This window comes from Pinus tabuliformis, chromosome 9, assembly GCF_031772625.1.
Source record: "Pinus tabuliformis cultivar Carrire ecotype Pingquan chromosome 9, CPIR1, whole genome shotgun sequence".
NCBI lineage: Eukaryota > Viridiplantae > Streptophyta > Pinopsida > Pinales > Pinaceae > Pinus > Pinus tabuliformis.
In genome coordinates, this window is record NC_142307.1 from 1,535,616,021 (window position 1) to 1,535,619,789 (window position 3,769).

The 3,769-nt window shown below is 44.0% G+C and overlaps 1 protein-coding gene across 1 annotated transcript; it reads right to left on the reverse strand.

Moving 5' to 3' along the window:
- Positions 1–1,287: 1,287 nt before the first annotated feature.
- LOC149154476 (uncharacterized) lies at positions 1,288–2,397 on the reverse strand. The gene has a single exon (XM_089444152.1). It carries the CDS (start codon positions 2,395–2,397, stop codon positions 1,288–1,290), a length of 1,110 nt encoding a protein of 369 aa, XP_089300278.1.
- Between the last annotated feature and the right edge of the window lie 1,372 nt (positions 2,398–3,769).

A 3,769-nucleotide genomic window follows, 5' to 3' on the forward strand; every position in this document is an offset into this window, starting at 1 on the left:
TTTCCAGAAAAAGTTTCTTATGTAATCCTCCATTTTCCTCATTATGCCAATGGGAGCCATCATCACTGCTGCCTGAAAAATGGGTAGACTGTTCAATACTGCTTTTATTAGCACTGTCTTACCTGCTAGATTGAGCCAATTGTATCCCCAGGATTGTATTTTAGTTTTGAATTTTTCCAATAGAGGTAGCCATTCTTTGCTGAGAGCCCTTTTTTGAAAGACAGGGAGCCTCAGGTACTTGAATGATGTCCAAGAAGAGGTGGCTGCGAAGCCAAAACAAGTAGAAATGACTTGGAGCGATTTGACAGAGGTATTCCAGCAGAAGACATGACATTTGCCTTTGTTGAGCTTGCTTCCTGAGTCTTCACAATAGGCGTCCACCACATCTTTAAATCGTTTAGCCAAGACCAAAGAGGCAGCACCCAGCAAAAGGGAGTCGTCCGCGAACAGCGCATGATTTATGCTTTTAACTTCTATTGCAATGTTTATTCCCATTATTTCTTGTTCTGACTGTTTTTTATTCAAGAGGAAGCTTAGAACTGAGGCTTGGAGGACAAAGAGCAGAGGGGAGAGAGGACACCCTTGCCTCAGCCCTCTTGAAGCTTTGAAAAAGTCAGTGGCTCTCTTGTTCACCAATGGGGCAATCCATGGCTCACTGATACAAGCCTTGATCCATTTGATAAAATTGTGCCCAAACTCGAATTTGTGAAGGACATCCAGCAAGAATCTATGCCTCACCCTGTCAAAGCACTTTCAAGATCTAGCTTGACGACCATTCCTTTCTCTTTCTGGGCCAAGCTTGAATGAATCGCCTCTTGGACCAGGATGTAGTTGTCCACTATATGTCTTCCCTGAATGAAGCCCCCCTGATTCTCACGGATAATGTCAAGGAGGATTGTTTTCAATCTGTTCGCAATCACTTTTGTTATCAGTTTGTAGCCTATATTGCAAAGGGATATAGGACGAAATCTGGAGAAGGAGTTGGCGCCTCTTTCCTTGGGGATAAGGGCCAGGAAAGCCGAGTTGGTGCTTCCCCCTATTTTCTGACAGGTTTGAGATTTTTGGACCATTCTGCATAAATCTTTTTCGACAATCTGCCAACAGTTCTATAAGAATCTGGCAGTAAAGCCATCTGGGCTCGGGGCCTTGTCCGGCTCCATAGAGAAGAGGGCGGATTTGATTTCATTATTTGTGACTTCTGCTTCCAAAAACTGATTCTTTCTGGTAGATATCAGAGTGGGAACCTTATTTACGGTCGATGAAATTTGACCCTGCCCCTCTATTTCGCTATATAGGTTTTTGAAATGGGAAGGCCGCATTTTTTATGCTTTGAATGTCTCTATGGATGATGTTCTCTTCCTTGATTTCGGAGATGGAGTTAAAATTTTTCCGTGCTTGGGCTTGCTTATGAAAGAAGGATGAATTCCTGTCTCTTGCCTTAAGCCAAAGCCTACGAGATTTGGTACTCCAGTAATCTTCCTCGGCCAGGCTTGCTTTAAGCAGCTTTTGCTGGAGGTACGCCTCTTTTTCGAGAATTTCTTTTGTGATCTCTTCATTTTCTGAATTAAGGTGGTGGATCTCAAGCTGTTCTTGTAACTTTTTCCTTTCCACTGTAGGGTTTGGGACAGATTTTTCCCAAATTTTCAATGCAGCCTTCACTCTCTTGAGCTTTTCCTCCCATACAAAGAATCCAGAGCCGTTGACTGGTTGCTTCCAAGTATCTTTTACTAAATGCATAAAGGATTGTTCCTTGACCCATAGGGGGTTGAATTTAAAAGGAATGGGGCCTTGATCCCAGTGAGCCAAGAGATCGAGTTTGATGGGCCCATGATCAGAGACACTACAAGGGAAAATATGCATTCTAGAGTCTAGACCAAGTAGAAGAAAAGAACTTGGAACAAAAAATCTATCTAACCTTGCAGCGATATGGCCCGGACCGAGTCTTTTGTTGGACCAGGTGTATTTGCCCGACGAAGGTTTGATGTCGATCATGTCCCAGTCCTGGAGCAGATCCTCAACCCATTCTCGCGCTGGATCCCTTACAATGCTCCCTCCACATTTTTCAGCCATAGTTAAAGTGAGATTTAGATCCCCAGCGATGATGATATTTGCTAAGTCCTCAGAGTCTGCCAGATCTCTAATAGAATCCCAGCAATTCTTTTTTTCTCCTGCGATGACTGGGACATACACGTTGAAGAGACAAAGGGTCTCATTTGAGTCAACGTGCTTCATCTTTGAGAACAACCAATGAGTGTTGGCGATCTCCTTCACCCTTGTGAACTTGTTTGCATTCCAGAGGGTGCCCAGGCCTCCTAAGGCACCCCTGGCTGAGACAGCTTGCCCTTCACTTATTTTCCACAGATTTTTGCTGATATGGAGGAAGGCCTTGTCCTCCATTTTAGTCTCCTGGATGAGGAATATGTCAGGAGATTCAGATCTTATCAGACTTTTGACAGCTTCTTCTTTTATTTTGCTCCCCATACCCCTACAGTTCCAGGAGACAATCCTCATCACTTGTTTTTGGAATGGAGAGCTCCTTTAGAGCTCTGGGGTTGGTTTCTAATCATCTTCGAAGTTTTAGCCAGGAGTTTCTCAAGGGTGGGTTGGCTTCCTTGCAGTTTGCCTTTGTAGGTCTCCTGCTCTTTTTTTTCACGGGCCGATTTTCGGCCCCTCAAAGATCTTTTGGCCGAGGTTTGCGATTCACCTATTTCACCTTCTTCTTCTGAGTCCTCTGAGCCTTGTACTTCCTCAGCCTCTTCTGAGGGTATATCTTCCATTCTGTCTGCTTTATTATCTTCTTGCTTTGGTCCCTAGGGGGGCTATTTTTGGGGCGATCCTTCATTTTGTGTCTCCAGATCTTGGGTATCCTCTATTGTTGAACTTAGCTGTATAAATTTATTTCCTTGCTATTCCATGTGTGGATTTTGAAACACTGAGCTTGTTTGGAGAGCTTTTCCATTAGTATTTCCTGTTCTAGGGGCTTTGCTTTTGGCCCTTTTAACCTGCGTCCATCTGTCCTCTTTACCTTTCTCCGCTTCAGTATTTTTTGGGCATCCTCTAGCAAAATGACCGTAGACCTCACACTTCCTGCACTTGAACAGAAGTTGCTCATAATCCAGCTTTTGAACATGCGTCCAGCTTCCAACCCTAATCTTTATTGCCTCAAGTAGGCCAACATCGAGGTCAACTTCAACACAAATTTTAGCACAGTCATATTGATCTTTGTTGTTTGCTCGGTCAATGAATTTACCCAGGGTATTTCTATTGGAGAGGACTGGGACGAGGAACTAGGTAAGAACTCTTTGTGTTTTTTATGTTTTTATGTATTTAAGTTTTTTTTTTTTGCAATACATGCCTGTCTCTGACAACGACTATATATATGTATGTAGATGTTGGTGCAGAGCGACCAGCTGACTTGCCTCATAACGCACGGAGAGCACAACCTGCAGTCGACCCTCAGGCAGAGGGTGATGCGGGTGACGATCTAGTACAGAACCTTGAGGCACTCACTCGAGGGATTCCAGATTATGCCAGATTGGCAGACGTGCCTAGAGCATACCAGAGGCACACAGCGGGAGTATCTACTCGCGTCCATCGTCTCTTGAGACGTTTGGTGCGAGTGGTGACATGCTATCATGAGCATCACCGTGATTAGACGCCTAGGTTTCATTTTTGCACATTTTTGAGAGACATGTTGTCAGCGGCTGTATGAGTTTTGGACATGTATTATTTTTTGGATTATGTAATGCGTGTGGCGCAAACATTATGA